The 20,485-nt window shown below is 35.6% G+C and overlaps 2 protein-coding genes and 1 pseudogene across 3 annotated transcripts; 2 read left to right on the forward strand and 1 right to left on the reverse strand.

Moving 5' to 3' along the window:
* The window catches only part of LOC127424086 (histone deacetylase 6-like), a 20,764-nt pseudogene extending 19,236 nt beyond the window's left edge, over positions 1–1,528 (forward strand).
* On the forward strand, positions 1,325–9,792 carry LOC127424437 (LHFPL tetraspan subfamily member 3 protein-like). 2 transcript variants are annotated; one of them, XM_051669659.1, is made up of 5 exons: positions 1,325–1,528; positions 2,563–2,997; positions 3,094–3,327; positions 6,916–6,982; positions 7,907–9,792. In XM_051669659.1, exons 2-4 carry the CDS (start codon positions 2,580–2,582, stop codon positions 6,939–6,941), a joined length of 678 nt encoding a protein of 225 aa, XP_051525619.1. In that variant the 5' UTR covers positions 1,325–1,528; positions 2,563–2,579; the 3' UTR covers positions 6,942–6,982; positions 7,907–9,792. The 2 variants fall into 2 exon arrangements, with proteins under 2 accessions (XP_051525619.1, XP_051525621.1); XM_051669661.1 differs by having other exon boundaries at positions 1,395–1,446.
* On the reverse strand, positions 9,233–19,193 carry LOC127424435 (uncharacterized). The gene is made up of 3 exons (XM_051669657.1): positions 19,049–19,193; positions 13,554–14,089; positions 9,233–12,069 (listed from the first exon to the last, which is right to left on the reverse strand). Exons 1-3 carry the CDS (start codon positions 19,124–19,126, stop codon positions 11,676–11,678), a joined length of 1,008 nt encoding a protein of 335 aa, XP_051525617.1. The 5' UTR covers positions 19,127–19,193; the 3' UTR covers positions 9,233–11,675.
* Positions 19,194–20,485: the final 1,292 nt, after the last annotated feature.

The raw sequence follows: 20,485 nt of genomic DNA on the forward strand, positions 1-20,485 counted from the left end.
AATAAATAAATACAATAAAAAAGTGAAACATCTGGATACATTGCAGTAATTAGAATTTGAGATAAAATCTGATTAATATGAATGAAAAATATGACAATGTGAAAAATCTGTTCCTAAAAATAGGCTATAATATATTATTTAAAATAAAATGTAATATTTTAATATTTAATAAATATTTAAATAAATAAATGTTCTAAAATATATGAAATAAAATACAAATATTACAGTAATATGTAACCTGTATTACAGTAATTATATTACAATAATTACTGTAACTTTTGAGATTCATAGGAATTACAAAAGGAAAAAAAAATATCCAAAAGTGACGCATTGCAGTAATGAGGATTGGGGAGAAAATGCGCTTAATAATCATGAAAATATTAAAATGCGAAAAATCTTAAAATTCTTAAAGTCTTAAAAATAGGCTATGATATATTATTTAAATGATAATAAAATTAAATATTTAAATATGTAAAAAATAAATGTAATGAAACATTTTATTATATAAAGAAAATTGAGTAATATGTAACTTGTTTTACATTAATTATATTACAGTAAATACTGTAAACATTGAAAATAATAAAGAAAAAAATGAAACATCTGGATGCATTGCGGATATGAGAACTGGGGAGAAAATGTGCTTAATTAGCATGAAAATATTAGAAAGCGAAAAATCGGGTCCTAAAAGTAGGCTCTTTATTTAACCATTTTCTAGTGCAAAATTTGTTTCTTATTTTTTTATTTCTTGTGATTTTAGGGTGAAATGTGACTGGGCCATGTTTGCAAGAGATTCACCCATTAAATCCTTTTGTTAAAGTGCTGTTCCAAACACAAACACTAATGTTCATGTTCACTGACAGTAAACCTGCTATCCAATGCACAGATGAACTTCCTCCTACCATTCACACATTACTGACATCCCTGCTGTCTTTCTGTATTATCTTGTGCTCTTCTGAAATGCATCACTTGTGCCATCTCTTACTCTCTCACTTTCTCTTTGTATCCTACAAAATGTATAACACTTTTAGAATTGATGAGCCATAACTCTCTCTTTCCCCCACAGGGAATGATCATTTCATTCTCTCATTCTTCTTCAGTGGACTTGCCTTGCTGCCTCCTGCATATGTCTGTTTGCGTTCAGAGACCCTCCCCCCAATCAGAACAGCCCTGTCCCCCCCCCCTTCTCACACTCTCCTCTGCATCCATATGTGCGAGGAAGATGGTTGCCATCGGTATAGGCCTGTTTTTAATGTCGCACATCCTGCTACCGTAAATCCCACTGGGAGGAAGAGAAGAAGAATCCTTCCATTCAGGTCATTTTCTCTCTGTATCTCACCCCCGCACTCTTGCGCAATGCTGTTCTTCATTAATTACATTTTTATGTGATTTTTGCCACTCAGTTCCTGTTGTGGGAGGAAGAGATTTGGAATCAGGCAGAGCTGAGAGGTGAATCTCCCTTCATCCATCCGTTTACATCCTTTTCCGTGCTGAGATCAGGTTTTGTGGTTTGGATTGTGATCATTTTACTGTAAGCATTACCTTTCACATTCAACTGTTCATCTGTGAATCTGTATACATCATTTCACTTATTATCTTTGGGTAGTGTTAAGTGATTTTTATGTTTAGTCCTTTCCTTGCACTCACTACACTTGCAATACAGGACCATGGTGTTATCATGGGTTTTTGGTGTTTTTAACCATGGCACTTGTTAATACTTTAGTGTATTTGGACCATGGTAATACCATATTGTTGGGCATATTACTATACATCTGATACCATCATTGAACCATGGTACCACCACTGTACATATACTATGGTAATACTATGTTTTAGTTTTTATTTTTGTTGAAAATGTACCATGGTAATACCATGTTGTTTTTGGACATGGTACCATGGTAATACCACATTGGATGTGTTACAGTGGTTTTACCATCTGATATCATCACTGAACCATGGTGCCCCCACAGTACTTTTTATAAGGGTAATGTTACCATCACCTTCTGGAGGGTCCAGAGTTCTTAGTGATGCTGGAATTGGATTATGCAGCAAAGCCTTTCTTGAGGGCCAGCAGCTTCAGGACCTTAAAAATCAGAAGTTTGAGGAAAAACAATAGTTTATTTCAAATTTAGTTTTTAACACATTTAAGTGAATATTGAAGGGAGAGTTTGTATTTTTAGATGCTGTTACTGTTGATTGTTTCATTGTTGTTGTTCTTTGTTGATGTTTCATTTTTGTTTTAGTTTCTGTTTTGCTTTGGTTTAGCTTTTTCAGTTTTGTTTGTATCATTTTTATTCGTTTTTTGTTTATGTTTTGTTTAATTTCATTTCTGTTTTTTTGTTTTGTTTTTTATTTTATTTTGTTTAGTTTTTTTTTTTTTCTGTTTGTTTTTATTGTTTGCTTTGCTTAATTTCCTTTTCACTTGTATAGTCCTGTGGTGTGACTTTAGTGAGATTACAGAAGTATTCTCCCAATTAATTGGAGGTCATTAAAAATGGAATATATTATGAATATATATAATTGCAATAAATGTCATGCTTGTATTATTGTGATTGTCTCCTCCAGATCTCCACAGCTGCATCATGCTGCATCACTCCTCCGAGGTGGCCCGTCTGTATCAGACGGAGTTCATCCGGAGTGCCCGGGCTGTGGGCGTGCTGTGGGCAATCTGCACGCTCTGCTTTGCCATCATTGAGGTGGTCATTCTCATCCAGCCGTCCTGGGTGGGCACACAGGAGCTGCAGTTCCGTGGAGGGGGACCGGCTCCTCCCTCCGGGACCCTGGGCCTCTTCGAAGTGTGTTTGGAGACAGACTGGCCCGTCCCGGATTGCCGAGGGTCTCTGCACACTCTGACCCCACTGCCAGCTTTCCAGTCACCCGCTGTGCTGGTCTGCATGTCTCTTACTATGGTGTGGGCGAGTGTGGGATGCCTATGTCTGTTCAGGTTCTGCAACGCAGCAACAGTTTATAAGATATGCGCATGGTTGCAGCTGACAGCAGGTGAGACATTTCTTTTGTTCATGCGACACATTCAGAAATGTCTTAACCAACATATTATCTCTCTTGCATTCATAATCTTCTCTGTTCTTCTCACAGGATTCTGTTTGGCCCTGGCGTGCGTGTTGTTCCCAGACTCCTGGGCCTGCGCTGAGATGCGTGCTCTGTGTGGGGAGCGTGTGAGTAGTTTCTCTCCAGGGAACTGCTCTGTGCACTGGGCATACATACTCGCCATGCTGGGGGTTATTGATGCTGGCATACTGGCCACATTGGCTTTTGTATTAGGGAATCGGCAAGATGCCCTGCTGCCCGAAGAAGCCAAGGATGGTGAGGGTAAACACTTCACCCATTGTTCTTTATCAATCAGTTTAAGTCTATTAGTTTAGTAATACATTTTTTTTCCACTAAACCAACTGTTTTTTTCTCAAGGAACACAAATATTATCATTATTTTAGAATATTAAATTGGTAAATAATTTATATTAAATAACAAATATTCTTTCAAAATAAACATTTCTTTAAAAAATGTTTTAGTAAGGTAATAAATGTTGTGCCAAGCCTTACTGCTTGATTTGCTTTCTTAAAATGTTAGTTCACCCAAAAATGAAAATTCTGATTTACAATCATCCCGGATGTGTATAACTTTACTTCTTCAGCAGAAGCGAAGTGAAGATTTTTATAAGCAGATTTCAGCTCAGTTTTTCCATACATTGCAAGTAAACAGGTGCCATCAGGCTGCTGGCTATTTGACGGTCCAAAAGGCATATTTAGGCAGCATAAAAGTAATCCACATGACTCCAGTCGATCAGTTAATGTCTTCTGAAGCAAACCGATAGTTTGGTGTAAGAAACAAAATGATAATTAAAACGTTTTTAACTTTAAATCATTGCTTGTGCCCAGCACTGTACATGACATTCGTTCCTCTTTTGTATACAGAGCGCGTGCTTCCAACTTCTTGCGTGAACTCGCCATGTCACTGATGCGACGACTGCTGGCAGGAAGTTAATAAAGGTTTAATTATCAATTTATCTTTTACATTAATTGATGGACTGGAGTCGTGTGGATTACTTTTATGCTGCCTAAATATGCCTTTTGGACTGTCAAATAGCCAGCAGCCTGATGGCACCTGTTTACATGCATTGTATGGACAAACAGAGCTTAAATCTTCTTATAAAAATCTTCACTTCAGTTCTGCTGAAGAAGGAAACTCATACACATCTGGGATGGCTTAAAGGTAAGTAAGTCATGAGAGGATTTTCATTTTTGGGTGAATTAACCCTTTAATAGTACCTTTTCACATTTCTGGGATTTTTAATTCAGAAATAAACTATAGCGGGGTAAACTTCTATAGTGGTGAATGGGAGACCACAGCAAATATGATTTTTGCATTCCTATTTGCTCCAGCAGCAAAATAAAAACATCCGCTATGTTTCCACAACTTTACAAAAAAGGGAAAAATAGAGAGATATGGATTAAAGGGATAGTTCACCCAAACAATGAAAATTATCTCATCTTTTACTCGCCATCCCAGATGTGTATGACTTTTTTTCTTCTGCAGAACACTGAAAGATTTTTAGAAGAATATCTCAGCTCTGTACATCCTCACAACACAAGTGAATGGTGACCAAACTTTGAAGCTCCGAAAAGCACACAAAGGCAGCATAAAAGTTATCAAAACGTCTCCGGTGGTTTAATCAATGTCTTCTGAAGCTATCTAGTTGGTTTGGGGAGAGAACAGACCAAAATGTAACTCCTTTTTCACTATACATTTCGCCATTGCAGTTTCTAGGCACGATCATGATTCCAAGTTCTTTTACACTTCCTATAGCACCATCTAGCGTTCTGCACATGCATCACAAGGAAGTGTAATCAAGCTTGAAATGATGATCGTGCCTAGAAACTGCAATGGCAAAATATATAGTGAAAAAGGAGTTACATTTTGGTCTGTTCTCTCTCCAAACCACTTGGATTCAGAAGACATGGATTAAACCACTGGAGTCTTAATCGATTAGTTTTATGCTGCCTTTATGTGCTTTTTGGAGGTTCAAAGTTTTGCTCACAATTCACTTGTGTTGTATGGACCTACAGAGTTGAGATTTTCTTGCAAAATCTTTATTTGTGTTCTGCACTAGAAAGAAAGTTTTTCTGGAATGGCATGAGGGTGAGTAAATAATGAGACAATTTTCATTTTTGGATGAACTATTCCTTTAAGAGAGCGAGAAGAAAGAAAGATGGCAATTTACTGTTACTCCCTCAGCAGCTGTTTTTGAAGTAGTGTTTACTAGTAATTTTAATGAATGCCAGGGTGATATAACAAAGAATAATGTTTTAAATGCACATTCAATTATAAAATTTAAAATATATATTTTTTACTAGGGTATTATTATTAAAACACAAATGAGACCTTATTATTGCACATAAATCTGAAATATAGTGTACAAATATACAGTTTTAATAGCTTTCTCTTTAGCACTGATCATAATAGCATTTTTATATTTTCCAGTTATTTAGTTTGCTGGATTTACACTAGTGGCCAAAAGTTTGGAATAATGTTCAGATTTTGCTGTTTCGGAAGGAAATTGGTACTTTAATTCACCAAAGTGGCATTCAACTGATCACAAAGTATAGTCAGGACATTACTGATGTAAAAAAAACAGCACCATCACTATTTGAAAAAAGTCATTTTAGATCAAATCTAGACAGCAGCCACCACTCCAACATCTTATCCTTGAGTAATCATGCTAAATTGCTCATTTGGTACTAGAAAATCACTTGCCATTATATCAAACACAGTTGAAAGCTATTTGGTTCATTAAATGAAGATTAACATTGTCTTTGTGTTTGTTTTTGAGTTGCCACAGTATGCAATAGACTGGCATGTCTTAAGGTCAATATTAGGTCAAAAATGGCAAAAAGAATAAAATAAAATAAAATAAAACTCGTCAGTCAATCATTGTTTTGAGGAATGAAGCCTATACAATGCTTGAAATTGCTAAACAACTGAAGATTTCATACAAAGGTGTACACTACGGTCTTCAAAGACAAAGGACAACTGGCTCTAACAAGGACAGAAAGAGATGTGGAAGACCAGATGTACAACTAAACAAGAGGATAAGTACATCAGAGTCTCTAGTTTGAGAAATAGACGCCTCACATGTCCTCAGCTGACAGCTTCATTGAATTCTACCCGCTCAACACCAGTTTCATGTACAACAGTAAAGAGAAGACTCAGGGGTGCAGGCCTTATGGGAAGAATTGCAAAGAAAAAGCCACTTTTGAAACAGAAAAACAAAAAGAAAAGGTTAGAGTGGGCAAAGAAACACAGACATTGGACAACAGATAATTGGAAAAGTGTGTTATGGATCTTAACCCCATTGAGCTTTTGTGGGATCAGCTAGACTGTAAGGTGCGTGAGAAGTGCCCGACAAGACAGTCACATCTATGGCAAGTGCTACAGGAAGTGTGGGGTGAAATGTCACCTGAGTATCTGGACAAACTGACAGCTAGAATGCCAAAGATCTGCAAAGCTGTCATTGCTGCACATGGAGGATTTTTTGATGAGAAATCTTTGAAGTAGTTTAAGAAGTTCTGAAATGTTTTTTCAAATTGTAATAGTAATTTTTCACATTATTAATGTCCTGAGTATACATTATGATCAGCTGAATGCCACTTTGGTGAATAAAAGTACCACTTTCTTTCCATAAGAACAAAATCTGTATTCCAAACTTTTGGCCGCCAGTGTACGTTACTAGATTAAGGCAGAAATGCATTTTCACAGTCTGTTATAAGGGTCCGCTAACTAAATTCCCATGTTTATTCTGATGTTCATCATCATGTTGTCCTTGACCCATTGAGTTATTAAATTTTTTTTTTTTTTTAATTTCTTTTATTTTAAAGAAATGCTGTTTCCTCTCTTTCTCAGTAACTGGATTATTATTGGCAGCGTAGGCCTGACCTGAGCTGTTCTCAGATGTTGTCAGAGACTGCAGGTAAGACAGTAGTTTAGCAAATTCAGACTCTAAGCATCATTTATTATCTCTACGCTCTTAAAAATAAAGAATCAAAAAGGTTTTACAGCCTCGAACCTTACGTTCTTGATAGGTAAAGAGTTATCCGATGAACAGTGCTGCAAATAACCTTTTAAAGATGGATTTGCATTTCCTGAAGGAAATACCAGCACTTGCAAGGCAGCAAAATAATAGGGTTTTAGGCTTTAGTTCTGTCTAAATGAAATGCTGCATCATAGCTGCTTTGCCATTGTTATGACTTTTAGTACGCGTCTTGCTTTTTGTCAGCTGCACACAAGAATCAAAGGTGTTAAGATGGCTATAAATGGTTAAATCGTGTACAAGACCTCCCTGAATACAGCATGGGTCATTTGAAGTTATGCTTTTTTGTCATCTTTTGAAATAAATGACTGTGAATGTACTGTGACTGTTTGTTGCGTCTTTATAATTGTTGAGAATTAGTTAGGTTTAGGGTTAGTGGGGTTTAAAGCTCAAAATTGTCTGTATAAAAGTGTAATGTGACTAAAATCATTGTGACTGTAAATGTATCTGCCAGTTACGTTTTACATTGTCGAAAAGTGATTAGGTTTAGGGGTTGAGTTAGGAGACCTAAAATATCAATATGAATATAATGTAACTAAACGTTTACATTTCTAAGTATAATAAAATATATTGCGGTTAAACACGAACTTGTTAGGTGTTGCTTTTGTCTCCATTTATGTCATTTTTTCCCTTGTTTTTATAATTTGCCAAGCCCCTACAATCTCCTCTGTAATTGACGTCATTATCGTTCTCACTCTTTCAAATGGCTGTTTTATCATCTCATTAGTCAACTCATTAGTCAACTTCTGTCAAATAATATTGGCATCAAAATGTGTGAAGGGATCTGTCTCTCTTCCCCCTCAGCATGACGTCATGGTCCTGACAGTTCTGCTTACATAAGCTGTCTGCATAGAAACAGTCTCCTGGCAACCGTATCCGAGCCCCTTCTCCCTGGACGGAGGAGCATTATTGTGATCTTGTAATAGTGGCTGTCAACAGAGAATAGGAAACACAGAAAAGGCTTTTAAAACCTTTAGTATGTTTCTATTCACTGTATAGTTAAGATTTCTTTCATGCACAAACAGCTGTGAGATTAGATGATTTTGTCAATAATCAACCAGACGTTGTTATGTCTTATTTCTGTTTGACTGCATTGCAAGGACCATTATTCAAGATTTCTGTGATTGTTTTTATGTGCATGTATGTGTCTTAAGATGAGATCTACAGTTAAATGTAGAACAGTTCCAATATTAGGAATATTATTCATCTGTTAAATTAGATTTGTTGTTTTTTTCTGTCAGCAAACCTTTTGATAACTAAGAGGTACACTTAAAAAATATTTTAGCCCATTGTTAAGATTTATGCATTTCAATTTCATAAAAAAATTCCATCATGTTGAACTGAGTAATTATTAACAAAAAGAATAAAATTTAAAATGTTTAAAATTTTTGTTAAAGATTACTCAATTCAATTTCATGGAAATATGTTATAAAAAAATTAAATGCGCACATTTTAAAATGATTTGGCAACACTTTACAATAAGGTTCCATTAGTTAACATGAACTAACAATGAACTATACTTGTAAAGCATTTATTAATCTTAGATAATGTTACTTTCGACATATACTAATCATTTTTTTTAAGTTGTATTAGTTAACATTAGTTAATGCACTATGAACTAACATGAACTAACAATGAACAATTGTATTTTTATTAACTAACATTAACAAAGATTAATAAATGATGTAACAAATATATTGTTCATTGTTTGTTCATGATACCTAATGCATTAACTAATGTTAACGCATGGAACCTTATTGTAAAGTGTTACCAATTATGTTTTTGAGTTTATTTGATAATCTTTAAGCTAAAGTCGGCAAATGATTATGTGGTTATATGATACTGTATCTAAAACCGCATGAAGCTGCGTTGTAATTGAAATGGCCTTCCTCACCCATCATTTTCAGTGTAACACGTCCTTATACTGTACTAGTTTTGACTCTGTTTTGCTACTTTATTCTCTGTTTTTTTACTCTTCAGAACTTAAAAAGGAAATCGTTATTGTACTCACCTTACAGTGGGTAGATAAATTGCTAATACAATGATTTTACCGTGCCAGTACATTAAATGTTACATGTGATATAAGAATTATAATCCACTTACAAGAAATGCAAAGTTCTAAACAAAATATGATTGTTCAAATACACTTTATTAGCACTAACAGTGATTTTGTTGCTTGACAAAACTTGCTGTGCAGATTTAAGTATTTTGGTACAAGATTTTATGACGGCACGAATATCGAAAAAGCGTTTGTATACTCGGAGTCACGATTTCCTTCACAAATTCATAATAGTCAGATTACAAACCTAGAGGGCAAAAAGTTTGGGACAGAGAGATCAGTTAGTACAGAAACCCAGATATAGTGTTTCATTGGCAAAACCAAGAGGAAAAAAACACAGTCCATCAAACTTGGATAGGACACATAACACATTCATTACTGAGAAGATGACACCACTAAAGACAACCAATCAGAGAAAAGAGAAGACATGAGACTTGTTTTTAAAATGTTTTGATTGGCTCTTTCATGGTTAAAAGTATAGAGTGCTGCCTGTTGTTATATAAAGTAGCTGTTCTGATGTCTTGTGCCGTTTACAAGGGTCCTCTAACGGTTCTGAATGTATCAGTTATTTTGTGTAATAATAATAATAATAATAATAATAATGTTGTAATAAATAAACATATTTCAGAGATGTTTGTCTCAGTGGAATTAGTTGTTTCATTATCATTTATTTCCAAATCGATAATGTTCTTGGGAAGCTAATTAAAAACAAAAGCTGACGTTCACGTTCATAGAGTATTTGGAATTTATGAATGTATGAAATAGCTTCACTTTTCTGAGACATTTTTGCAATGACTTTAAGGTGATTTTTAGTGAATGTGTGAACTCAGTTGAGAAACCACAGGTGTAGTTTAACCATCGCAAGCCCTTCTGACATTTAATCATGTGCAGTATATGAATTATAGATATCAACAATTACATTTTTACTAGTTAAAATGCTAATTCCTGATATCAAAAATAGAATTTCAACTGTATTGTGATACTGTACTTGTAACTGCATTTTCACTAGTAGAATGTCATTCACTCCTGTTCAAAACACATTTACAGATATAATGAATTCCTTACTAGTTGAAATAACAATTTCACATATCAGCAATGTTATACTTGCTAGTAAAAATGATAATTGTTACTCGTGCAAATGTCCATTCCTGATATCAGCAACTGAATTATAATGAGTAAAAATGCTAATTTTTGATATTGGTCATTTGGTTTTCACTAGTGGCAGTGTTAATTTTGGATATCTGCAATGTTTTTGTAACTAGAAAGAAAGCCTTTTAAGATTTCGTTAATGGCTCTTCAGTTGATTGAAATCTATAATCCATTTCCAGGTATCTAAAATTCAAAATCTAACATGTTGAAATAAATGTACAGAAATAATAAATTCATCATGTTATATCATATCATAAATAAACATTATATTAAAAAAGATGATTTTTACTAGTAAGAAGTTCTCAACTATATGTAAGAAATTAATTATAGACAGAGTATCTGTAACAGCGTTTGAACAGGAATGATTGACAGATAACTGAGAAATTCTACTAGTGAAAATGCAGTTACAGACATTAGTAATGATCTTTTTTACTAGTTGAAATTACAATTTTTATATCAAGAATGGGTATTTCCGTGAGTGATTACATCATTTTCGATATCAAGAATGAATGTTTTTACTAGTGCAAATGTATTTACTTATATCAAGAATTAGCATTTTCACTAGTGAATATAGAATTATCTATTTATCTGATTTGTAGTTTAAAACCTAAACTTATTTTTGTCAAATGTTTTGCTTGAAAAATCAGCTTGTTATCATTCATAAAAAAATAAAAAAAAATAAATAAATAAAAAAACATGATTTGCTATGATTTTTTTCCTACCTAGATCAATGAGATTCCTACATTTTTAAGTGTGACTTACATGTCCAAATACTTTTTGGGGCCACTGAGCTCATGTAATGTGACTGCATGAGGAAAAATGTCCCTTGTATTTCCTAAACGCACTCTTGCGTGACCTTGGTCAAGCTGTGTGTTAAGGACCATTGTTGGGAGCTTATCAGTTATACAGTTACCTACTGCATAATCCCCCAAAAATATTTTTTATTAATAGCTTATGATCACAACAGAGTAAAGAATCGGTACCCACCGTGGCACAAAGGTTAGTGTTACCTTAATCCTCTTGATTTCAACAAATACAGCAACATCTAATTAAATAATTTAAAATCAGTCAATCAAATTAATAATATGCAATAATATGCCTTTATAACATATGGCGAGAAAAGCAAGCATATTATATAAGCTGTTATGTGTGTGGAATGTATTATAGTATAACATCGAAACACATTAACATTGGTACCCTAGCAAGCAGGCCTGTTTAGACGTAGGCAGATGACAGTGAGTGCTGGCGTATCAGTGAGCAAATTTAGCATTCCCCATTGAAAACTCTCTTTCTGCCTATCTGTCTATATTTATATTTCCCTTTATTTTTATCCCATATTTACCCCTTCTTTTTCACTTGAACTCTTTAGGCTGGTAGATACTGCAGGATGTGCTGTGCGATCAGGTTGGGGTCATAGGTCAGCGCTCTGCGTTTGCGGCTGTGTTTTTGAGGGGGTGGCTGGTCAGTGTCTATGCGTTTCATTCTCTGCAGGCCGACATGTGGTGTTCTGTTGCTCTGCACTATGACCCCTTCATCATCGAAGTCATCGTCAAGCCTTTTCACTCTCAACAGTGAGGCCTCTGCCTGGGTGGAGGGGACGGGGGCGGAGTCCAGGGAGCGACGAGCTCGTTTTAGGACGGAGCCTCCAGCTTTCTCCAAGCTGGTCACGGCTCCCAGGTCCCGTTTAGCACGCTGGTTTGAGGAGCCTGCCTGGTTTCCACCCGATGCCAAACTGGAGAGGATTTTCTCAACGAGGTACCTTTATGCAAAGAAAGAAAAATGTTACATTTTAATGCAAAAAATGTAAAACAATTTTTTTTTAAATGATTTCAATTTTACATTTAGTTCCTGTACTAAAAAGATGTAGTATTTAAAAAAAAAATTCAACAATGACCCTAACGCAGTAGGAGGGTTAAAATGATCTACTGGAGCAATCATTATACATTTGCCACATAGAGCTTTTATTGAAATTCAACATTACAGTAAATATTTACCCTATTTACTTGCTAAAATAAGTTGCTGTAGTTATTGTACATAATTTATTGGTGCATGCATGTAATACCAAATAAAAAGTTTGTCTTCATAATCTTTTATCACAATCAAAAACAACCAATCACAACCCCTTCCATCTGGCATGTAATGCCCACTTTTCACAATCCAATCAATTCCCAATGGAGTACTATTCTTAATTTCCCCCCCTGCTGTTTCAATATCCTGTTTCCCTCGGAAATAGATCAGATTACAGAAATGGTTTGTGAACAGTGCTTCATGTTTGCTTAAATGTGAGGTGTGTAATTTTTCTTATGTAAAACTACTTTCTCCAGATTAATATTCAGAGACAACAATAAGAAAGGCATTCGTAGGTTGATTTTGCTGAAAAGTGTTTACACTGTGGAGCTCAACCAATGGCATGAGTTAGGGGCAGGACTAGATCGCTTTGTCCAACCAATGGCGGACAGAGGGTGTGTTCAGGAAACCTGCTTGAAAACAATCATTGTTTTGATAATTTTGTTTGGTGACACTAGATGCACAGAAATCATACACTTCACATTGAACTTGTGTTTAACCAATAACATTCCCTTAAAAGAATGTTCCAGCTTTAATACAAGTTAAGCTCAATCGACAGCATTTGTTACATAATGTTGATGATCACAAATCATAATTTAGACTCCTCCCTGGTTTACAAAAAAAACAAAACAAAAAAAAAGCAAAAATCTGAGTTACAGTACTTACAGTACAAGGTACTTACAATGGAAGTGAATGGGGCTAGTTGATAAACATCAAAATACATCAAAAGTATAGCCATAAAACACAAACATTATACACATTAACATGAATTTAGTGTGATAAAATTGCTTACTAACCAAAATTGTGGAAAGTTACATCCAATATTACAACTTTGTTGTCATGACGACGTAGTAGCCGGTAAACCCTGTAATTCCAGTTGGCGATTTTATCACACTAAAGTCATGTTAACACGTATAATGTCTTGGTTATACCTTTGAAACAATGCATTTTAATGTTAATGGACTGGTCCCATTGACTTCAATTGTAAATGCCTTACACCATGATTTTTTGCTGATGAGTCTAACAAAATTTTTGTGGTAATCAACATTATGCCACAAATGCCATTTATTGAGCTTAACTTGTATTAAACTCTGAACATTCCTTTAATAGCAATACATCATTCGTACATTATTCATAAAAGCTCAACACAGTGACATACTGTCAGGTTTTGGTTACCTAAGCATCTCTTGGTCTTTGTCCTGCTCCCTCTCTGGAATCCTGTTGGTGGTTGGAGCAAGTCCAGCCTGCATCAGTCTCTCCTGCTTGTAGCTGTTGAGTAAGGCCTGAGTAAGCTGAGGATCCAGAAGGCCTTGCCATGATGCCTGAGGCTTAGCCATGCTCACAGCCTGCTCGGTCTCATCATAGTCTGGAGGGTATGGTCCCTGGAAATCCCCTTCATCCTCCTGCTCCTCTACTGGTTTGACCTGTCCGTTATTTTGGGCCTCGAGGAGACGCATCAATGAAGCCAGATAAGCTGCCTCCTGTTCTCGCCTCTGGTCGTTTTCCACCATTCGCTGGAGGGCTTGTCCAAGACCTTGAGCTCTCAAGGCCTCTGGTTTGTAGTACAGATCACTCCGATCCTTGAAGTCAGCTCCAGGGTATGACATCATCTGGGCCTCATAGGGCACTGAATCGCGGAGGTCCCTTCGAAGACGGACTCCACCTGCCTGGCTGTCGAAGTTGTGACCGCCCCCATGCATGGTGGAGAGAGGCTGGGAAATACAGAGACAGAGAGACAGAGTCAGCTGATTGTGAGAATTTTTTTTTTTGTAAAGTCAAAAGTGAGCTGATCGGTGATATATGTTGCTTTCCTCACCAAAACTTGAGTTTTGAATACGAGTTTTGTGGCTTTTACTCCATTATACACTGTGTAACAAAATTATTATTATTTTTGCTCATCTTGATAAATTCAAGGAGAACATGGGAGCATACTCAGTGGAGCAAGGCGAGCGCTTCCATCAGGATATACTGGACTTTGAACGCCGCTACCAAGGACAGTATAATGAGAACATGATGGGAGACTACATTTGGGGGCTAATTCGTGAAAGTGATACGATGTATACGATCAGTTTTGTTTTTCCATTTAGCACTACCCTTCAAAAGCTACATATTAGATATTTACAGTACGTATATTCCACAAGACAAAATAATAATTGAAACAAAGATTCAGATCTGTTAGATATGTAAATATCCGTTATGTCAAATAAATAAAAATAAAAGATTTAAATAAAAAGATTTTTATGATCCAACTTTGTTTTTTTTTAAATAACATCTTGCACATTCTGGAAGGGGAATGCAAACTTGACTATCACAGAATTAATATATTTTTTTAATATTATAACTTTTTTGATTCCAAGAAAATATTCTAGAAATGTATCACTCTTATTAATTTCTGTTTGAGGATATACAAAAAAATTAAAGCACATACAGTAACACAAGTGTCCAGGATTTCATACCCTTCAACAAAATAATGCATGTTTTATGTAGCTCCTTGCCGTTGTTGTGGACTATGCAGTTACTAGTCTTAGTGTACAGCAGAAAAACAAGGATCTGTTTTTTGTTTTTTTCTCATAAAAATAACTCAAAGCACTGGGCATCTATTTTATTTGAAAACCTATAAGTGACCTATCAAGGTCCTCATTTAACATTAATTATGTTTAATTAATGTAACTATAAGAATTCTTGCAGAACACCAAACTCCTCTGTTCCATCTTTAAATCTAAATTAGAATGGAGGGAGATTGGTAGCACGTGCAGATTTTATGGTGGATTTGTACATTCTGAAGCCTTTGGTAGCACACAAAAACACAAATCTCCCAGTGCAATTTCCTATGACACTTCACTAATCATTCATGCATTTGACACAGTGCAGCCATATTTCATTCAGAAGTGTTAGTAAGCATATTTTCCTCTCCTTTCATCTGTGCTCCTGTCAACACCTCTCCATCCTCAATGAGTCAGAGCTTCCATTACACTCACACACAGAATCTAATCATCTCGCCACCCACACCACCTTTATTGAGAAGAAAAGAAAGATGCTTCTGTAGAACCTGAAATCACTCGAGGTTGCATGGCAAGCACATTCTGACAGCATGAATAACCAGCTCTTCTTTGGGTGTATTAGTTCTGTCACCAGCACTGATAGAAGACCTGTGTTTCTCTGCTTGCGCTGTACTGCCACTGATTTATTGTTTAGAATTCTGAATCTCTTTCCCTATTCATGTTGGCCATTGAACACTGGGTCATAACATCATCTTCAGCCTGTGCGTGCAGTGTAATTATTCTAAATTGCAAAGCAAGCACTGAGGCACAACTGACTGCTTTCAAAAGCACGTTTTGAGTATTATAAATTAGATTCGGCATCAGCTGTCGTAAATATGGCCAATGTCTGAGATCTTGTGTTGAGTCAGTAACTGTGTCTTTGATGGCAACCACAACGGTTACTGCATGTTTGAAGAAAGATTTATGTGGTTTTAGGTATTTCAGTTGTGTTTGGTAGTATGGAGAAGCTGTTATAATTAATAATGAATGAAACAGTGATGTATAAAAGTGAAGGAGCACAATTCCTCAGAGCACTGCGAGTCAATGTACTGGTGACTCACTCTGGTGCATTATGACGTCTGTACCGCCCCAGACAAACACATATTGTGTGTGCGTGTGTGTGTATTTATGTGTGGGTGGGTGATCTTGCTGTTCATACCATGAGTTCAAGTACTTGTGGTGATGATGTCCAGTTCTTTACCATCTGTTCCAATATGCATAACTGCTCCAATAGAAAAATGTCGAACATAATCAACTCTCTGCAATGTTCCCAATACAGTAACCTTGGTTGTGTGTTATTACAAAAATTAATTACAGATTGTCATTCTGCCATGTTATATTATAATATAAAGAAAAACAGATAGATAGACACATTGAAAAAAATGGAAAAAAGCAGGTTGTCCGATTTACTAAATCATATTATTTGTGATCTACACAACAAAACTGTTTCTCTTCACAAATCTGTTTTCTTTGCTTTCAATGAATGTGATTCTCTAAAATGTGCACTCTACTAGATTAAATTATGTAAGGTGAATGTGAACCAAAGTATGTTCAACAACAGTGCAAAAAATAATTTTGCTGCTTGTTAAATTTACTTAATTTTCTTGCTCAATTTACAATATTCTTGAACACTAAATTTATTTCATTTGTTGATATAACTGAAACAGGAGATTTGTAGTTCCCAGCCTGCTTTGCATGGAACTTGATGCGAATAGTATCAACTTTTTTAAAATTGTTATTTGATGTATTTTTAAGCAAGATCAGAAAAGGGGGAGACTTGATAGTGTTCGGTTATTCAGTCATATAATGCTCAGTTATTTTGGGAATTAGAACCGATTGTGTTACACAGCGTTACCATTGTGATGAAGAGTGAAGCTTTTGCTTAGCTTGAGGACAGGTACACAAAAGAAAATGCTGTATTGAGTTAAACCCTTTACTCAATGAGCAAATTACTAAGCATCTAGCATGCTAATGTATGCTCTTGCTAGCTAAAAGTTAGCTAGCTAGCATAAACTTATAACATAAATCAGTAATGTGAGAAAAAATATTATGTAAAACTGCAGAAATGAATCATGTTAGGGACACATGTAAAATCACTTTGAGGCTACTTTATTCCATTACGTTGAAATTACGTGAACGAATTATATTGACAAAGAATTAATGAATTAAACCAATCTGAAAAAAAATATGTTGATGTAACTTAATTCATGTGGAACCGGTGTACATGATTAAATCATGCAAATTCAGAGCATGTGTGTTCCTTACAGACAGACAGTCAGACAGACATTAAAATGTTTTATATATTATAGTTATTTATATATTTATTTCTTTGAGTTGATGAAAATCAGTACATTTAAATGTAAATCTAGAGGGAAGAGGAAACTGACTGTGCTCTGTGACAGCTGTTACCATGGCAGTGTTCCTCCTCCACATCGGTCGGCTTTTTTTCTGCTAATGAGATTGTGCTGCCACTCCTATTGATTTTGTTCCGTATTGTTCCTCAGATACAGTGACTAATCCATCGCCAATTTCTAAATCACTGTGGCGTCTACATTGAGTTCAACACTACACTGTTTCAGCCCTGGGCGCTGTCCATGGTGCTGAAAACGGAGCGCACTTACAGCTGCAATTGAAGCTCTCGGTTGTTTTCGACTGAAACAAATAAACTACACAAGTTACCGTTGTGTACAACAACTGTTTACAGTTCTCTCCAATGCATTAGTGCCACTGATCTTTCATTTTTCGATTAATTAAAAGGAGGCGTTCACAGTCAAAGCGTCCTTGCGCTAAAAAAAAACGACCGGGACGCAGGTGAACCGAGACGCGTTTTTAGCAATTAAAGTTCTTTTTAACTTGACACGGCATCTAAAAAGGCACAACACATTGAAGAAAAAAAAAAAAAAAAAAAAAAAAAATGCGAGACGTGGCGCAACAGTCTAAAACGGCAGACGAACGCAAAAATGCGTTCAGTGTGAACTGCGTGTAAATTGTCAAAATGTATTTTGCATTAATACGCCAAGCGGCTACATTGCATGGCAATCCTAAGCAGCCTACGGTTAGACTAATTAACTATATTTGTATTGCTGTTTCTCTATTTAATATTTCTATTTCTCTCGCGCCTTATTGCTTTGTTCAGTAACATGAAGCTTCACGAAAGTCTTACAACAATGCAATGTCGTGTCCATGTCCATGTTTAACAATGTTTGTTGAATATTTGCTGAATAAAGTCACACGTTCTGGCCATTATTGCAGATTCTAAACATAACATTAATTAGCAACCTGTTGCAAATGCTTGAAGCAAAACATAAAACCCCTTACAATGTTTATTCTTGCCACTGAATTTAATTAAATATTCAAAGTTCAAAATCTTCCGTTTCAGTAATATAGGCATAATGTGCGACCAATTAATGGGAAAGTGCATGGCTTCATCAGCAATACAAGCACAGAGGCGCATGAGTCAACAAGTACACAAGACAAATATCCCCAAGGATTTGCCATCCTCTCTAATGGCATGTCTCATGCTATCTACCATCCAAAAATAACCTGGAGCCCTGTAATTGAAAGATGTAAACCCACATCACAATGTCTATCTGGTTGATTTAATATGATCTTGGGCTGTTTGCGAGAGCGATTTGCCTTGCTTTCATATTTGGGCACTGCTTTTCCGAGAAATTTCCAGAATTTACAGCAAGGCCATGTTGATGTGTCCTCTGCCGTTGCCAGGCAATGATGATTTGTATGCCCTATTTCACGCCATCTGGCTTGAGTGAGCTCAGAGCTTTCAGGAAAATATGACTTGAACAGAAATTAACACAGCCAAGCACAAGCACTTACATGGTACATGAGACCCTGACATAGTAAACTGTGTACTTCCCAACATGATACACACTTCCACAAAATAATCTATAAGTGGAATTAAGTTGTTCCTTTTCAAATGTTCAAAATGCTATAGCAAAGTATTCTTAACTATTTAGGGTTTGGATTAAAAAAGGAAAACATTTGCCAGCAAATAAACCTCTCCGTTAGCTGCAGTAAATCAGTGAAATGGAAGAAAACATGGATGTTATAGAAGTAAACATTCATTCTAACCCAGCACAAATGATTGTGTTTGGTGAAGTGAATATTTGTTACCTTTGCCTCTGGTGTGAGTATCTGGAACAGCATCAGGGAGAATATGAGGAGAACAGAGCTGGTCAGAAGGCCCGACATCCTGGAGAAGAGAATGTAGCTGCCCCTGCAGTGAAGAGAAATGCTGCGACCGAGCTCCTGCACAGAGAAGGACAGATACAGACAGGGAGAGAGGGAAAGAGAGAGAGAGAGAGGGAGGGAGCAGGGCAAAGAGGGAGGAGTTTCATTGTTACTCTGAACAGAGATGCATGTGAAGCACTAAAACTCAGAGAGGGAGAGACTGTGAGTGGATAACAGTGAGTGTATATACTGTATGTTACACATATTATGATGTTACAGAATGTGAAATACATTTCTTCTGCAATCAATTTTTTTTTATCAGGGTTTAATACTATACTAGATTGGTTACTAATGTCTGTCTGTACAAAATGATACAATAAATTCACAACATTGATATTTAGCAATATATTTTATATTATGCAATACCATGGTGTTGCAAACCAAATGTGCAAGTGACAGTAAGCTCATCAGACTTTAATAAACACACCAAGTAAAAAACAATGCATATCAAATGTAAATATGTGCAGTACGTAAAGACACACATATAAGAACATATAAAAAAGATGTAATTACGTAAAAAAATATATGTACAGTATATCTACTTCTATATACTGTACATATATACTGTATGACTTTTTAAAAAACAAAAAATGTTAGGCATTAAAACTGAACTGGAAATTTTTACCAAGCCTTCACCATGCATTTTTTAAATTACATGTTTAAAACTATGATAATCTAAAGTAAGATTGAAATAAAAATAAACCATTTAAATATTTATTGTGTAAAAATTTAAAATGTTTAACTGTTGTAAAAGTGCCCAAAGTTGAAGAACTACATAATGCTAGTGCAAGAAGATATACAGTATATGCATGGAATAATCATTTTAATCATCAAGACACTATTACAGTATTACAGTTCAGCAAGAAGAAAATCACTTTATTTCGATTTATCTGAATGCACTGATAGATTGGTTGTTCGCTCTTTCCTCTTCAGAAATTATGACATTCTCTTATGAATTCACTTAGATATCATTGGCAATCATGGAGCCTGTTGAAGCAAGTGCATTCTGCTCAATCTTTCTCTTTAGATGCAACAATTGAAGAAAGTTTTAAGAAAGGAAAAATGCACAACAATATAGTTTCTACTGTATAAAGGACATAATCAAACAGGCCTCCATGTACTGTACCACATACATGGCCTGTTAAAAACAGGAAGCGAGATTCTAAAAACTATTATAGGTTGCTGAATGCCATAAAACAACAAAAATTATTTATAGTTTTAAGTGTGCAGATGAAAGTAAACATGATGATGAGTTACGTACCTTTAACATTGCTCCTAATGGTGGTCACTGTCACAGCAGAAGTCATTATGATGAGACCA

Source organism: Myxocyprinus asiaticus, chromosome 33, assembly GCF_019703515.2.
Source record: "Myxocyprinus asiaticus isolate MX2 ecotype Aquarium Trade chromosome 33, UBuf_Myxa_2, whole genome shotgun sequence".
In the NCBI taxonomy this organism is placed as follows: domain Eukaryota; kingdom Metazoa; phylum Chordata; class Actinopteri; order Cypriniformes; family Catostomidae; genus Myxocyprinus; species Myxocyprinus asiaticus.